This window comes from Seriola aureovittata, chromosome 17, assembly GCF_021018895.1.
Source record: "Seriola aureovittata isolate HTS-2021-v1 ecotype China chromosome 17, ASM2101889v1, whole genome shotgun sequence".
In the NCBI taxonomy this organism is placed as follows: Eukaryota; Metazoa; Chordata; class Actinopteri; order Carangiformes; family Carangidae; genus Seriola; species Seriola aureovittata.
Genome location: NC_079380.1, coordinates 24,963,636 through 24,978,970, shown reverse-complemented (window position 1 = coordinate 24,978,970; position 15,335 = coordinate 24,963,636). Strand labels below are relative to the sequence as shown.

Below are 15,335 nucleotides of genomic sequence, written 5' to 3'. Positions count from 1 at the left end.
CAGCTGACTCACAACACTGAACCAGATCCCGCACAGACCCGCAGCCAGCCGCTACACAATAGACACGGAGAACAATAGCGGCGCGCTGCTCGTTATCCACAACATCTGATGCATGTTCATGCGGTGATCTGCGGTGCATAGTTCCTGTGGAGGGTTATAACCAAGTGTGGCTTTAAAACCCTGCTCCTCCGGTAAATGAGCGGTTTGAGGTGTTTTGAACCCCCCCGGGAAGAAGAGCAGAGGAACACGTTGTAACGTGCTGAGGAGGGAGAGAGAGGTAGACTCACACAGGAGAGAGAGAGAGAGCGAGAGAGAGAGAAGAGAGAGAGGGGGAGAGGAGTGAATGGGCACGACTCACTGCGCCCTTCACTTATCGATATCGATCAGTTTGGTAATCGAGACATTAAACCCACAACGGGTCCGTTAGGTGAGCCTGGGAGCTAGCCGGAGCACCAGAGGCTACCACGATGGGACGCGTGTGAAGCAGCCCGGAGCTAACAGCAGCCTGGCGGAGAAAGGAACAAGGAAGCGGACAGCTAGCTGCGCTGCACCGAAGCTAACGTTGGCTAACTGTTGGCTAATATTATTTCTAATGAGCGACCGAGGAGCATGCGACCTGATACGAAGAGGTGAGCACCTGCAGTTTGATACCTCCATTATTAGCCAGGTGTTTGCTGACCCCCACCTGCCCAGTCGGGGTGATTTATGGAGCAGAGAGATAATGAAAGAGGAAGCGTAATGCGGGGGGCGAACGGACAGTTAGCCCGCTAACACGTTAGCAACCGTATCGTTACCTTTTTCAGATACCAGGGGGGTGGGGAGGGATCATGTGTCATTTCAGAAATGTGATTCTTTAATTAACGACACACACGCCGTTTATAAACGTCCGCAGGTATCCTATGTTTGGCTGCATTTACTAAATGTAGGTTACTGTGACACGCTAGCTGTTAGCCGTTAGCAGCTCCAAGTGGTGCCAGATGCGCATCTTCATTATTCTCGCAGGTCATATAAAGTCTTAAAGCGTTTAAATCAGCTCCTTCAAAATCACCTGAGGAGGTTGTAAAGGCCTCAAATACAGTTGGTCTATTAATCAATCAGTCAGCACAGAAAATTAATCAGCACCCATTCAGATAATCCATTAATTGTTGGTCATTTTTAAGAAAAAATGAGGATTAGCTGAAGTGTTGTGCTTCTTAAATGTCAAGATTTGATGCTGTCCTGGTCACACATGACAGGAAACTAGATATCTTTGTTTTTCAGACGAAACAAGACATCTGGAAATATAAAGCCCATTTATTTATATTTTCAGACATGTTAGAGACAAAATGATCAATTGGCTAATTAGAAAAAGTGTCGGATTAATCGATAATGATCATAATTGATAGTTGTATTTCTGGTCATGAATTTTATTTCTTAATGTCTTAAATATTCTTGATATTATTTTGTTATATATTCTTGTCTGCTGTGAACAGTAACATGAGGTATTTTTTAGATGTGGTTGCAGCTGTTGGAAATGACAGTGGACTGCTCTGTAAATAGTTTGTATTATTACTGTTTATTATTATTATTATTATTACTGCTAGCCACAGTAGCTAGCAGCTCTATTTAGCAAGAACTTAAATAACTGTTGTTTTTAAATGAACGATTCTACCCATCAGTTATCTGACTCTTATCTTATCTGGTCACATTCATTTTTTAATTATATTAAAATAATGATTATTTATTATTATCTGCTGATCATTTTCTTGTTTCTCTGATTTTTTGTTTTGAGTAAAGTGTCAGAAAATAGTGACATCCTCAGATGTCTTGTTTCATCGGAGATTCAGTTTACAAAGCTGATAAACAGGGAAAAGCATCAAATCACATTTTTAGATTGAACAAAGAACAACAAGAATCAAAATCAACCACCTAGACAGAAATAAAACATCACACTGATATTACAGCGAACAAGAATATTGAATAAAGTTTATACAAGCTTTCTTTAGATTTACTGCCTGTGATCTATGGCTACATCTACACGACTACGGTTTCATTTTCAAACGAAATCGATTTCCATCCAGACTGTCACACCTGAAAACACATCACATGACCATTCACCTAAACTGAGCATGTGTGACCCGGTGTAAACAGGAAGTAGATTGTCTCCAGCAAAGACAGTTGTAGCATTAAAACAGAGAATGTAAGTGAACAACAGCTGCTAGCAAAGACAACAAGGTCAGTAACACTGTCATTCATTCTCATGTTGTATTCACCACTGGTAGTCCAGGCTGATGAGAGCCAATCAGGAGAGACCGTGGGTGTGACCTCATGGTTTACAAAGGTCTCAGTTTCTGTCCGCACAGACTACAACACAACCCCAGAGTTTTCAAAATAAAACGGGTCCAGCAGCTCAGAAGCTCTGGAGTCGTGTGGACGGCAGGAGGAAACGTAGGAAAAGAGTGAAGACACTTGGTTTATTTCCCATTCACAGAGACAGAGCAGGGAAATGAACTGCGATGCCTTTATGGACGGACCGACTCAGTTTGATTCTATCGAGGTTTGAAAAATGCCTCATCATTCAATCCCTCAGGAGTGAGTGAGTAAATCTCATCGGTGTCAGTGAGCCAATCAGCATGCAGCTTGCTTGGACCAAGTTCCAGTGATGCTGGTGATTGACTGTTTATTTACACAAATACATCTGAGGGAGTAAAGCGTAAAAAATAAAACTAAAATGTGTCTTGTAATTTTCTTTTTGTTAAAATGGATTTGATCAAATTGAATTATTTTGGACCACTGGTCAAACAAAACCAAACATTTGAATACATCCTCGGACCGTGGGAAATTATAACAGACATGTATCACTTCTCTGACATTTTAAAACCTCCATGTTTGCTTTCTATAATCATTAAAGTGATAGTTCAGGTGACCAGTCGTGGGGTTATGTGAGGTCGTCATGTTCAGTCAGAGTGTTTCCTGCAGTAGATTCAGTTTCGAGGAGCAGCAGGAGGACCGGTGCACTAGCAGAGTGATGAGCTGCTGTGGGCGGGGCCAGAAGAAAACACCTGTTTGACACTTTTAAAAGACGTCACTGAAACACTAACATCTGTTTAAATGAAGCTTCATGTAGAAGATTTTCCACTCTTTATCTTCCCACCACAACAAAGTTTAGCTCTTTCTGATTCGCTCAGCTGACCTGCGGCTGCGGCGTGATACAGTGCGCTCCGTAGTTGCGCTTGTGCGTAGGAATGCGGTAGTTCAGCACTTGAGAAAAATGTAGTACCAGAGGAAAGTTTTGTTTTGCTCTGTGTAGCTGAATCGTGGTTCTGACGGTCCATGTTTTTTATTATTCTTGCTCAGTCAGTTTCAGTCTGAGCTGGACATCGACACCGACCTCCCAACTCACCAAGACTCGTCAATTAATCAGTCAACCAACAGAATATAGATCTGCAGCTGTTTTGATAATTGATTAATCATGACAAGACTTTTCTTTTTTCTTTTTTTTTTTAAAAACAGAAAAATGCAGAAAATTCTCCTGAACTGTGTCAGTTTGCTGCTTTTCCTTTTAATGATGAAAATAATTGTTGGTGTGATCATACTCTAACCATATGAGGTGCAGACTGTTTCCACTGTTCACGTTGTGTCCGTCTTCTGTCTGCAGCTGACTTGTTCGGGGATGTCGGGCAGTAAGGCGCTGGGTGGGGGGGCTGGCGGGGGGGCGAGGCGCAGGCGGACGCGGTGCCGGCGCTGCCAGGCCTGTATGAGGACAGAGTGTGGAGAGTGTCACTTCTGTAAGGACATGAAGAAGTTCGGAGGGCCCGGCCGGATGAAGCAGTCCTGCCTCCTGAGACAGTGCACAGCGGTGAGACACACACACACACACACACACAGTATTCACACTCTGCACACTCTGAGTGGATTGGTTGACAGGTGCCAGTTGACTGTTCACCTGTGTAGGAGAGCTGTGACTTCTCAGATTCAGGTTCATGAAAACACAGTGACCTCTGACCTCTGAGGAGCGGGACCCAGCAGGCAGTGTGGACTCTGACCTCTGATCCTGATGTTGGAGAATGTTGCTGGATGTTGCTGGTGTGATGTCACTATGACATCACACCAGCAACATCACATAAAAGTGACCTCTTCCACTGAATCTGAATATGACAGACATGAAAGACACAAATATATTTTTTAACCATTGTAGCAGCTGCATGTGGAGACAGAGACATTTTACTCATGATGTCTGTCAAAAATAAATCAAATGAATTATTAATGAGGAGAAATCCAACATCCAGTAACCTGTAAACTCTGTAGAGACACAGCTGGTGTGATCACACACATGATTCTCTTCAGCCAGGCTCACACAACACAGGCAGTGTGTTCCCGGCTTCAGGTGTTGAGCCAGCGCTGATCATCACCTTCAGCAGGTGTAATCACCAGCATGCTGATGGCAGGTGACGCCACATGTCGCTAATTAACCACAGTTCTGAGAGCGACTGATGACGGGCCACAGTAGCACTTGCAGTTGCAGAGATCTTTAGTGCGGGAAGATCCTCCAGTTCAACTTTCATCCACATCAGAACCTTCAGTCTGGATCTTCATGAAAGATCAGGTGTTCAGATCTGATCAACATTTAGATCAATATATTCATCAGATCAGTCTCTGTATCAGCAGCTAATTAATATTAAAGGAACCTACAGTGGCCGACAAGGACAAAACACTTCCACCAGGAGAGACGAGCTGCAGATTCAGAAACAGGAGAATACAAAATACAAATACAAGAACGAAACGAGCTGCAGGAAGAGAAAACAAAAACATGAACAACAAACAAACAAACAAACACGCTGCAAATACAGAAACTATGCAACAACAAAAACAGACAACACGGCGTCAGAGCTCCAGGCCTCTAAGGGGAGCTCTAAGAGGAACGCCCACAGACTGTAGATAAGCTAACGCTGCTAAAGCTAATGCTAGCTACATTATCTGTTGCTATTTTATAATGTTTTAAAAAAGAACACAAACCTTTTTTATGTCGCTTCTTCTTTCTTCCCTCATACTCTCATTTGTTCCAAGGTTAAAGGTTAAAGGTCGTATGTCTGGCCTCTCAGGTCGAAGCTCAACCTTATACTCAAGGTGTTCCACTCAGAGCTAACTCTAACCCTTTATGTAATGTTGCTGGTATGATGTCGCTATGACATCATCAGGGCTTTTCTCGCATCATGTGTGAAAAACAGGTGAGACGCGGAATCTGTAAATCACGCAACGCAGCCGCCACGCAGGCAGTGTGTCGCTCTAACATGTTAACATGGGCGCTGAAATGAAAAGAAAGATGTTACGCACACGCCACACACACGCCACGCCACGCCACGCCACACACACGCCACACACGCCACACACACGCCACGCAGTGTTCCTGGTCTAATCCAGCAAATTAAAAACATCCACAGCTGTCACAACTCGGTCTGTCACTGTCAGACCTGGTTCTAAAACCAGGTCTGGACCCTCAGCCCGTGCTCTGAGGGTGAGAGGACGGGGGACAACATGTCCTCCACCCACAGACAGACTCAGAACATCTTCAAACACTGAAGGTGTGATTTTTTTTTTTTTTTTTTTTTTCTCCATTTGTGTCGATTCTTCAAATAGCATCAGTGGAGAGCTGGAGCCCAGCAGGCGACGATGCTGGGTTTCCGTGGCAACCAGAGATGGTTGCTGGAGCTGTGAGTTGGCTTTGATCCATCTCCGTGGTTTCACAGAGATGCTTTAACACACACACACACACACACACACACACACACACACACACACACACACTCACACACACTGAGCCTGGAGATCTGCTTCTGTTCATATTATTTCTGTTGTAGATTTATTTATTTATTTATTATTTGTTTGTTTGTTCTTACGGGTGGAGCAGCAGCAGCAGCAGGAGGAGGGGGGTGGGGGTTGGGAGGGGGGGGGTTGCAGGAGTAGAAGAGAGGAAGGGGTGAGGAGGAAGGGGGGAGGGATGCTCCTCTCCTCCTCCTGCAGCAGGAGGAGAGACGCCCTCTGGTGGATTCTCAGAGGTCACATCACTCACATTCAAACTCACGTCTGAGACGAGACGCAGGAATAAAATAAGAAAATAAAACAGATATCAAATCAAGACACAATACACAGAACAGATCCATGACAGTATCACAGAACCAGAACCTCAAGGGACCCAGAACCAGGTTTCATCAGGTTCAGTGCTGAGAGCGGGTTTGAGACCTGGTCCTGGTCCTGGTCCTGGTCCTGGTCCTGGTCCTGGTCCTGGTCCTGGTCCTGTGGAGGGACTGAACTGTTCCATTTGAGAGAACAGACAGAACCTCAGTGTTCTTCCTCCGCAGGAGAACAGTTTTTATTTCTCACTGAACTTCATCCAAAGAGAAAAAAGAAACCAGACTCTCTCTCTCTGTACCTGTCTGTCTCACCTGTCTGTGTCACTGTACCTCTCTGACTCACCTGTCTCTCTCTCACTGTACCTGTCAGACTCACCTGTCTCTCTCTCACTGTACCTGTCTGTCTCACCTGTCACTCTCTCTCTCTGTACCTGTCTGACTCACCTGTCTCTCTCTCTCTGTACCTGTCAGTCTCACCTGTCTCTCTCTCACTGTACCTGTCTGACTCACCTGTCTCTCTCTCACTGTACCTGTCAGACTCACCTGTCTCTCTCTCACTTTACCTGTCTGACTCACCTGTCTCTCTCTCACTGTACCTGTCTGACTCACCTGTCTCTCTCTCACTGTACCTGTCTCTCTCTCACTGTACCTGTCTGACTCACCTGTCTCTCTCTCACTGTACCTGTCAGACTCACCTGTCTCTCTCTCATTGTACCTGTCTGACTCACCTGTCTCTCTCTCTGTACCTGTCTGACTCACCTGTCTCTCTCTCACTGTACCTGTCAGACTCACCTGTCTCTCTCTCTCTGTACCTGTCAGACTCACCTGTCTCTCTCTCACTGTACCTGTCTGACTCACCTGTCTCTCTCTCTGTACCTGTCTGACTCACCTGTCTCTCTCTGTACCTGTCTGACTCACCTGTCTCTCTCTCTGTACCTGTCTGACTCACCTGTCTGACTCACCTGTCTCTCTCTCTGTACCTGTCTGACTCACCTGTCTCTCTCTCACTGTACCTGTCAGACTCACCTGTCTCTCTCTCTCTGTACCTGTCAGACTCACCTGTCTCTCTCTCACTGTACCTGTCTGACTCACCTGTCTCTCTCTCTCTGTACCTGTCTGACTCACCTGTCTCTCTCTGTACCTGTCTGACTCACCTGTCTCTCTCTCTGTACCTGTCTGACTCACCTGTCTGACTCACCTGTCTCTCTCTCTGTACCTGTCTGACTCACCTGTCTCTCTCTCACTGTACCTGTCAGACTCACCTGTCTCTCTCTCATTGTACCTGTCTGACTCACCTGTCTCTCTCTCTGTACCTGTCTGACTCACCTGTCTCTCTCTCACTGTACCTGTCAGACTCACCTGTCTCTCTCTCTCTGTACCTGTCAGACTCACCTGTCTCTCTCTCACTGTACCTGTCTGACTCACCTGTCTCTCTCTCTCTGTACCTCTCTGACTCACCTGTCTCTCTCTCTGTACCTGTCTGACTCACCTGTCTCTCTCTGTACCTGTCTGACTCACCTGTCTCTCTCTCTCTGTACCTGTCTGACTCACCTGTCTCTCTCTCATTGTACCTGTCTGACTCACCTGTCTCTCTCTCTGTACCTGTCTGACTCACCTGTCTCTCTCTCACTGTACCTGTCAGACTCACCTGTCTCTCTCTCTCTGTACCTGTCAGACTCACCTGTCTCTCTCTCACTGTACCTGTCTGACTCACCTGTCTCTCTCTCTCTGTACCTCTCTGACTCACCTGTCTCTCTCTGTACCTGTCTGACTCACCTGTCTCTCTCTCTGTACCTGTCTGACTCACCTGTCTGACTCACCTGTCTCTCTCTCTCTGTACCTGTCTGACTCACCTGTCTCTCTCTCTGTACAGCCGGTGTTGCCTCACACGGCGGTGTGTTTTGCGTGTGGCGAGGCGGGGAAGGAGGACACCGTGGACTCGGAGGAGGAGAAGTTCAGCCTCTCTCTGATGGAGTGCACCATCTGTAACGAGATCATCCACCCCAGCTGTCTGAAGGTGGGTGCTGTTGAGCTGACGGAGACCTGGACCGCCTCCCGCTGTCAACCTGTGTTTGTCCGACAGAGCGAGCTCAGCCTGTCGTGCTTCTCTCTCCTCAGATGGGCAAAGCTGAAGGAATCATCAACGATGAGATCCCAAACTGCTGGGAGTGTCCCAAGTGCCACAAGGAGGGCAAGACCAGTAAGGTGAGTCCGACCAGTACTCGGGACCAGTACTCGGGACCAGTACTCGGGACCTCGGGGACTAAGACTGTGGTTCCCCTGCTGATGTTTATTTCTTCTCTTTTAACTAATTAAACAGAAACTAGTTCATGTCTGTTAATGATCTTCCAGATCATTAAGTTTTTATTCACTGGTAGTTTCAGATTTAAAGCTGCGTCTTTAGTGTCGGGAAAAAGGTCAACAAATATATTTTTTGTCCGTGACAAAATCAGCACGAACAGTGAGGCGCTGAGATGTCATAACTAGGCCACCGTACCAGATTAACCCTTTCACTTCTGACAACTCTCAGGACAGACTTCACTCTTCTTCTACATCATGTTAGTCATCTCACACACACACACACACACGCACACACACACACACACACACACACACACACACACAGACCTCTACATATAGTTATAGTGACAGAAAGTCAGTGTAATATTCTGACACTGAGAACTGTAGCTGCTAATGTCGCTATTTTAGCCTAAACAAGCTAATACCATTAGCCTCAGTGAACGTTGTGTAGCGCCAACAGATCAGCTGTCACAGTTCAGTTTCAGTCATGGCTCATGTATGATGAGAGGAGTGGGTTAACAGGTTGACACGTCTGTCTGTCTGTCTGTCTGTCTGTCTGTCTGTCTGTCTGTCTGTCTGTCTGTCTGTCTGTGTGTTTGTGTTTGTGTTTCCAGGACCAGGCCGACGGCTCGGGGAAGCGCCGGCTGGATAACGGGGAGGTAGGTCGCTGGAAGCTCACGGACGACCCTCCCCCTAAAAAGAAAGCCCTTCCCTCCATGGACGAGGGGGGGAGGACGGAGGGGGGGCACAAGAGGAAGAAGGAGAAGGAGCTGCCTCAGGACAGCGGGCCCAAGAAGAAGGTGGGCACCGTGGTGACGATAATCCTGATCCGGTTCAGATCCAGGACTTCACTGGAGCTGCAGCTGCTTCACAATAAAAGCCTGGGAATCTGAGGCACAGGTGTCACTGGAGGGCTTTTATTTTGAAGGATCTGTATGAGTGGGTGTGGTCTGGTGTGTTGGTGTGTGTTAAAGCTCCGACTGACTCTCCTGCTTGTTTCCCTCCAGATGAAAGGAGCCCATGAAAAACGCCTCAAAAAGGTACAAACGCTTCATTCACACTTTCTTCTGTTATTGACACTGATCAGCCCCCCCCCCCCCCCCCCCCCCCCCACCCCCCCGTTGTTGTTCAGCTGTAATTGAAACAACTCTTCTCTCCATCAGAAACCCAAACAGGAGGCGCTGGAGTCCAACGGCCCCGCCTCCTCGGCTGGAGGAGGAGCTGGAGGACTGCAGGGCTCCTCCACTTCTTCTTCTTCGCAGCCCGGAGGAGGCGGTGGGGGAGGAGGGGGAGGAGCAGGGGGGACGTCGAGTGCAGACCAGCGCTCCCACCACAGAGAGAAACTGGAGCGTTTTAAGAGGATGTGTCTGCTGGAGCGTCGGGCCTCCTCCTCCTCCTCCTCCTCCTCCAGCTCCGAGTCTGACTCCGAGTCTGACTCCGATGAGTCCCTGAGGGGGGAGCAGGGGGGAGGCTCCTCGCCGTCGTCCTCTTCCCCCGCCCCGCCTCCTCCTGTTGTCTACGGGAACAGCAGCGGGGGCCGAGCGGAGAGGGAGAGGAGTCGCAGCGAGCGGGAGAGAGAGAGGGAGCGGGACAGACGTCTGGCCGAGCTGGGCTTCAGCGCCAGCGAGGAGTCGGAGGGGGAGGGAGGGAGGGGGGAGGAGGAGGAACGTGAGGAGGAGCAGGGAGGTGGAGGGGGGGACAAGGTCCGGCGGAGAGGAGGAGAGGCGGGGATACCGCCGCGAGGACGGAAAGGAGGGCTGTTGGATGGAGAGGAGGAGGACAGGACCAGGAAAAACTCCGCCTCCCTCCCCCCGCCCTCACCCCTCTCCTCCAATCAGATGACTCCGTCCTCGCAGCATGACGGTTTCCCGGGGAAGCAGCGCAGCAATGGACAGGAGGCGCGCAACGGACGGACACGAGGAGGGACGGGAGGGGGGAGGGAGGGAGGGGAGAAGGAGAATGCGAGCGGGGTTCTGACCAATCACAGACACAGTGGGGGAGGAGGGGGTGGGACTAAAGGCAGCGGGAGTCGTGGCAACAAGATCCGTAGCAACAGCAAGAACCAGGTGTCCAGGAACATCTCCTCCTCCTCCTCCATCCCCACCTCAAACGGTGGTGGAGGGGGGGGCCCAGGGGGAGGCGGCCTGATGATGTCAGCGATGGCAGCGTCTCCCTGCTCTCAGCCGTCGCGCATGGCGCCCCGCTCCCAGATGATGAAGCGAAGCCCGCCGGCCGTGCCCTCGCCCCCCCGTCCCGTTCAGATGGAGAGGCACCTGGTGCGCCCGCCCCCCACCTGTCCTGAGCCCAGCTGTCTGCCTCTGGACTGTGGCGCCTCCCACATCATGACCCGGGACGTGTGGCTGCGAGTCTTCACCTACCTGAGCCACCGCGAGCTCTGCGTCTGCATGAGAGTCTGCCGCACCTGGAGCCGCTGGTGAGTCCTCAGACCTGCACCTCGTCACATGACGATGTCACAGTTTCAGTGTGATGAGGTCACAACTGTGAGACCAGAAGGTTTTCACAATAAAAGCACAAATAACAAGATGGTGATACAAGTAACAAAACAATAATATAAATGACTCACAGGAAACACTCGTTAGCCTCGCAACATTAAAGCTACAAACAACCCATAATGCAACGCTCTCTGTAGGAGACCGTGTAACACTTATATCTGATGTAATAAGACGACGCCCACTTCTTCAAAACCTCTTCAGGAGAAAAGGGTCAACACTGAGAGACACACACACACACACACACACACACACACACACACACACACACACACACACACACCTCCCTACAGTGTGTAAGCAGTAGTGAATGAATAACAGGGATGATGTTACTGTGAAAATATCACAACAGACTGAGCGGCCATGACAGTCTCCAAATGCTAATGTTGCTAGTTTAGGCTAACGTTAGCCCAGGCTAGGCTCTGTACAGTAAACGGCGTCTGAAGCTGTGCGTCTCCTTCAGGTGCTGTGACAAGAGGCTGTGGACTCAGATCGACCTGAGCCGGCAGCGCTCCATCACCCCCCCCATGCTGAGCGGGATCATCCGCCGACAGCCCGTCTCCCTCAACCTGGGTTATACCAACATCTCCAAGAAACAGCTGATGTGGCTCATCAACCGCCTGCAAGGTAACTTAGGTCATGTGGTGACAGGTGCTCTTTTCATTGGCTAAATAAGGTCATGGCATTGAGTCGAAAGCTCTCGCCAAAGCTAGTAAGTGACTCTTGAGTTTAATGTCTGTGCTGAGTTTTGTTAACGCTCATCACCTTCACGGCGTCGTCAGCTGTCTGTCCTGTGACTCACCTGTGTCACCTGTTCAGGTCTGCTGGAGCTGAACGTGTCTGGGTGTCCGTGGCCGGCGGTGTCGGCTCTGTGTCAGGCCGTCTGTCCCTGTCTGAGGCTGCTGGACCTCAGCAGAGTGGAGGACCTGAAAGACTCGCACCTGAGAGAGCTGCTCGCCCCCCCACCTGACACCAGGACAGGTGAGACACAGAGACCCTGCTACACTGCTGTTAACAAGACCCCTCATTAAAGTGCCCAGAGCCCCAGACAAACCCTTTCACTTTGCACAGGTGCGACCGACTGAGTTTTTCCTTAGAAGTAGAAATAAAATAAAGAATCAGAAATAAATATAAAAAAAATACATAACAGAAGTAAAAGTAGGATATTAAAGAAACACAGGAAGCAATCAGAGAGTAAAAGGACAAACCAGTAAAACAGCTTCAAATATATGAACAAATAGAAAGATAAATAAATAAGAAGCCAGAATAAACGGGTCCATCTTACGTTTCAAGCTGTTTTTACCGTCTTTAAATTTTAGTCTCATGGTGAAAGAAACATTTCAAATCTTAATTATTGTGACATCTGTTTGCTTGTTCTCTCTCTCTCTCTCTCTCTCTCTCTCTCTCTGTCTCTCTCTGCTCCTTGATTGGTCGATCAGCTCACGGTGAAACCAGAGTGGGGCGTTTCCAGAACGTGACCGAGCTGCGATTGGCCGGTTTGGACTTGACAGACGCGTCGTCTCGTCTGCTGGTGCGTTACGTCCCTCACCTGACCAGGTTAGACCTGAGTCAGAGCGGAAACATCACGGACCAGACGGTTCACACCCTCACCTCCCCCATCTCCCCCCTGAGAGAGAGCCTCACCCACATCAACCTGGCAGGTAAATGCGCCAAACTCTAACTTCCTGTTTTATTTTGGAGAGTCCTCAGATCCTGTGTTAATGAGTTTGTCTCAGGTCTTTAAAGGTGTGTGTGTGTGTGTGTGTGTGTGTGTGTGTGTGTGTGTGTGTGTGTGTGTGTGTGTGTGTGTGTGTGTGTGTGTGTGTGTGTGTGTGTGTGTGTGTGTGTGTGTGTGTGTGTGTGTGTGTGTGTGTGTCTCAGGTTGTGTTAAAGTGACGGAGCAGTGTGTCCCGTTGCTGCGGCGTTGCTCCTCCCTGCAGACGGTCGACCTGCGCTCCTGCTCCCTCCTCTCCTCTGAGACCGGACAGCTGCTCTCCTTCCCCTCCCACACCTCCTCCTCCTCCTCCACATCCTCTTCCTCCACGCCCTCCTCTTCCTCCGCCGCTGCCGCCACCATCGCTGCTTCATCCTCCTCTTCCACGTCTGCCTCCTCCTCCTCCTCCTCCTGTCCTCCTGAAGACAGAACACTGCTGAAGAACAGCTAAAGTCCTCCTCCATGTCATGTGACACTCGGTCCAGACGGCCTGAAAGCCCCGCCTCCCACCTCGTTACACTACAGACAGGTGAGGAAGAGGAGGAAAGGACCTGTGCAACAATTCTCCTGAAGCTGGAATCGACCGAGGAAGAGAAGAAGAAGAAGGAGGAGGAGGAGGAGGAGGAGAAGGAGGAGAGACATATTTTGGGAAAAAGTTGTCGGTAATAGTTAAAAAATAGAAACCCTGAGCATGTACATATTTGTTCTCTGTACAATTTTGGGTGTGTGTATATATCTGTAGTTTACTGTAAATGACCCTTAACCTCTGAACCCTCCCCTCTAAAACACTCCTTTCCTTCCCTCCTTCCCTTCCCTCCTTCCTTCCTTCCGTCCTTCCACCCTATGACCAATCATCACGCCCGGCGTCCACCTGCTTGTCTGTAGCTGCAGAACAGGGACAAATGTGGAAACTCCCTCCTTCATGTTCCAGATTGTAGTTGTTGTTGCCCCCCCCACAAACACACACACACACACACACACACACACACACAGGAAGTCAGTCGTATGTTTTGATAGTTTCCATCTTCAACAGTCTGACGTTTGTGTCTGTGCAGAGTCAGAATGAAAATCAGACGGTGCTGGAGCTAGGCTAACAGTTTCCCTCTGCTTGCAGTCTTTGTGCTAAGCTAGGCTAAACATGTGTGTCTCTAAACTGGTGTCTGTCTCGAGGGGGGGCTCGTTTTCTGAATGAAGGGGGTTTAAATGTGATGAACAGATGAATCAGAGTGAATCTTCTTTGTGAGTTCAGCTGATTCAGGTTCAGTCACTTGGATCTGAACTGAGAGTCCAGGTCCTGGTTGTTCATGACGCTGTGACGGGGGGGGGGGGGGGCAGAAAACTCAACGCTACACGGCAACATGACGTCACGTGTACGAACCTTTTCATTTCAAATTCAAACCTCAAACCAAACGAGACGGACGTCTGATGTCGTTAGTGTTAGTTCATATTAATGATTCCTCTGGTGGGGGGGCGACATGTTGAGGTTCAGGTGTTGCCTTCAGGGCCTCCAGTAAACCCAGATCCGTCGGATGTGTTACAGTGTTTTCAGTCTGATGTCGATCGAACAGACGGGGGGGGGGGGTCAGCTCATCATTATTTCCTGGGTTAAAGACAGAATGTAAATGGTTAAATTAGTTTATAGAAGAAAAGTGCTCAGAGGTCAGAGGTCAGAGGCTGCGATCAGAGCTGAAGCTGAGCAGAATGAATGTACCTGAACCATCCAGACTGTGTGTGTGTGTGTGTGTGTGTGTGTGAGTGTGAGAGAGAGAGAGTGTGTGTGTGTGTGAGAGAGAGAGAGTGAGTGAGTGTGTGTGTGTGAGAGAGAGTGTGTGTGTGTGTGAGAGAGAGTGAGTGAGTGTGTGTGAGAGAGAGTGAGTGTGTGTGTGAGAGAGAGAGAGAGAGTGTGTGTGTGTGTGTGTGTGTGTGTGTGTGTGAGTGAGTGTGAGTGAGAGAGAGTGTGTGTGTGATGCAGGATGAAGTCGTTCATGATCTGCTCAAAGTATTTGATCCTCACACTTCAGTTAATAAGAATGGATGAGCTTTATTTTGAAGGGCAACCCCTCCCTCCTCCAGCAGGGAACTTTAACAAAGGCAGAGGGGGTGTGGCTGCAGTGGCAAGGTCAACCCCCCCCACCACCCCCGCCCCCACCCCCACCTCCTCACCAATGATTTAAACTTTAATCATTTACAACCAAAAATATAGAAATATAATGAACTCAACAGAAAAGTCTCAAACGTGAAACACAAGCGGCTGATAAACTGCAGTCAGATGATTTCAGTCCTGAAGCGTTGGACGGACAAAGATGGAGGGAGGGTGTGAGCACAGTGAAGATCAGCTGACACACAGACGACTTCACAACGTCATGAATCAGTCGGTAACAAGCAGCTGAACAAGAAGAGAACCAGTGTGAGCTTCAACCTGTCCATCAGGCTGGAGGTGTTGGAGGGTTGCAGGCTAACAGTTTCCCCTTACTTTCAGTCTTTGTGCTAAGCTAGGCTAAATGTCAGACTGTTCTTTAAACGGCTTCAGCTCTTGTCTTCTGGGCGGCGCTGCAGGTGAAGTTTGGTCAGGTGTGGTTTTGGTTCAAGGTGTTTTCCTTCATGCTCCCTCGTGTGTGTGTGTGTGTGTGTGTGTGTGTGTGTGTGTGTGTGTGTGTGTGTGTGTGTGTGTGTGTGTGTGTGTGTGTGTGTGTGTATGTG

At 49.0% G+C, this 15,335-nt stretch overlaps 1 protein-coding gene across 1 annotated transcript; it reads left to right on the top strand.

The window, feature by feature from the left end:
- On the top strand, nt 1–14,440 carry zgc:158376 (uncharacterized protein LOC100101643 homolog). Its single transcript, XM_056402562.1, has 11 exons — nt 1–629; nt 3,638–3,838; nt 7,984–8,127; nt 8,229–8,315; nt 9,026–9,211; nt 9,419–9,451; nt 9,575–10,845; nt 11,385–11,548; nt 11,741–11,902; nt 12,361–12,582; nt 12,803–14,440. Exons 2-11 carry the CDS (start codon nt 3,653–3,655, stop codon nt 13,084–13,086), a joined length of 2,739 nt encoding a protein of 912 aa, XP_056258537.1. The 5' UTR covers nt 1–629; nt 3,638–3,652; the 3' UTR covers nt 13,087–14,440.
- The last annotated feature ends 895 nt before the right edge of the window (nt 14,441–15,335 follow it).

Coding starts and splice junctions, on each gene's coding strand:
- zgc:158376 (XM_056402562.1), top strand. CDS start 3,653: ATGTCGGGCAGTAAGGCGCTGGGTGGGGGGGCTGGCGGGGGGGCGAGG. Junction 3,839..7,983: donor TCCTGAGACAGTGCACAGCG/GTGAGACACACA, acceptor CTCTCTGTACAG/CCGGTGTTGCCTCACACGGC. Junction 12,583..12,802: donor CACCCACATCAACCTGGCAG/GTAAATGCGCCA, acceptor TGTGTGTCTCAG/GTTGTGTTAAAGTGACGGAG.